The following is a 1,074-nucleotide window of genomic DNA, read 5'->3' as shown; positions in this document are numbered from 1 at the left end:
ACTGAGTGATCCTTACACTTTGAGTGCAGTGTTGATTGGTGGGGGCACAACTAGAACAGTATAAATAAATAAACAATACGTAAATAAGTGTTGGTGTCTCTCCCCAGGAGACAGACGGCGGAGGAGCGGGAAGCAGAGAGGCAGCAGGCAAACAGATTGATGATCCAGCTGCAGCATGATGCCTTCCAGAAGTCCCTGAGCGACTCCATCCAGCCAGACCCGCTGTGCATCCACAACTCCTCGCTGTTCGCCCTGCAAAACCTGCAGCCCTGGGCGGACGAGAACGGCAAGATGCAGCCTGTCACATCACTGGTGTGAGAGACGCTCCTCCACGCAGACTACTACAAAAATTAAAACTTAAAAAAATGTTGGTTTGTTTTTATAAATAAAATAATAATAATAATAATAATAACAAAAACTGCATGATTTCAATGCAACCAAGACTTATAATCCAACCAGTGACAACCCTCTCCCTCCCAACTGTACCCAAAACGGAACTGCGTACATGGATCCCCTGAACCCACACATTCTCACTCTGATTGCCAACGCTGGAAGACTGCAGACCCATTGAAAGCAACCTGCTTGCCACATTTCCTCCACTCATCAAAATACAGGTTTTTATAAGAACGGTTTATCAAACTAAACCTGGTTTTACTGCGGGCTCTCGCAGGCTCACCCTGTGCAGTAAAAGAGACAGCGTTGACCAGAGAGGAGAGGAGAGGAGAGGGGGAGGGGAGGGGAGGGGAGGGGGTTGCATAGAGATGTACCTGGATGGTTTCCTTCTTTTCTCTTTAGGAAAGGATTCCCCCGACGAGCACAACAGCCGAGCTGCAGCATCTCATTTAAAACCTGGGTGTGGATTCTAACACTTTAAACCCAAGAAGGACTGTCTGTAAATTAAAAAAAATAAATCTGTGGTTTGACTGCAGGGAAAGTATATTGGTAGTTAGGACAAATAGCTGTGGCTAGGATGGATAGACTGTTCTGTGAAAGCAGGTTAGCTTCCAATGTCTGGAACTAGTTATAGTGCAGAATTCAAGTCTTGATCATGTTGTTTAAGATTGTTGTGACTAC

General features: G+C 45.6%; 1 protein-coding gene across 1 annotated transcript in view; it reads left to right on the top strand.

Moving 5' to 3' along the window:
* LOC121323978 (T-cell leukemia homeobox protein 3-like) overlaps positions 1-731 on the top strand; it is an 11,595-nt gene extending 10,864 nt beyond the window's left edge. Inside the window, exon 3 of the mRNA XM_041265333.1 lies at positions 108-731. Within this exon, the coding sequence (XP_041121267.1) occupies positions 108-318 (211 nt within the window). The 3' untranslated portion in view covers positions 319-731. The remainder of the gene's footprint in view (positions 1-107) is intronic.
* Positions 732-1,074: the final 343 nt, after the last annotated feature.

This window comes from Polyodon spathula, chromosome 12 (assembly GCF_017654505.1).
Source record: "Polyodon spathula isolate WHYD16114869_AA chromosome 12, ASM1765450v1, whole genome shotgun sequence".
Taxonomy (NCBI): Eukaryota; Metazoa; Chordata; class Actinopteri; order Acipenseriformes; family Polyodontidae; genus Polyodon; species Polyodon spathula.
Note: the sequence above shows the minus strand (reverse complement) of the source record. Positions and strands in the feature narration are given on the sequence as shown.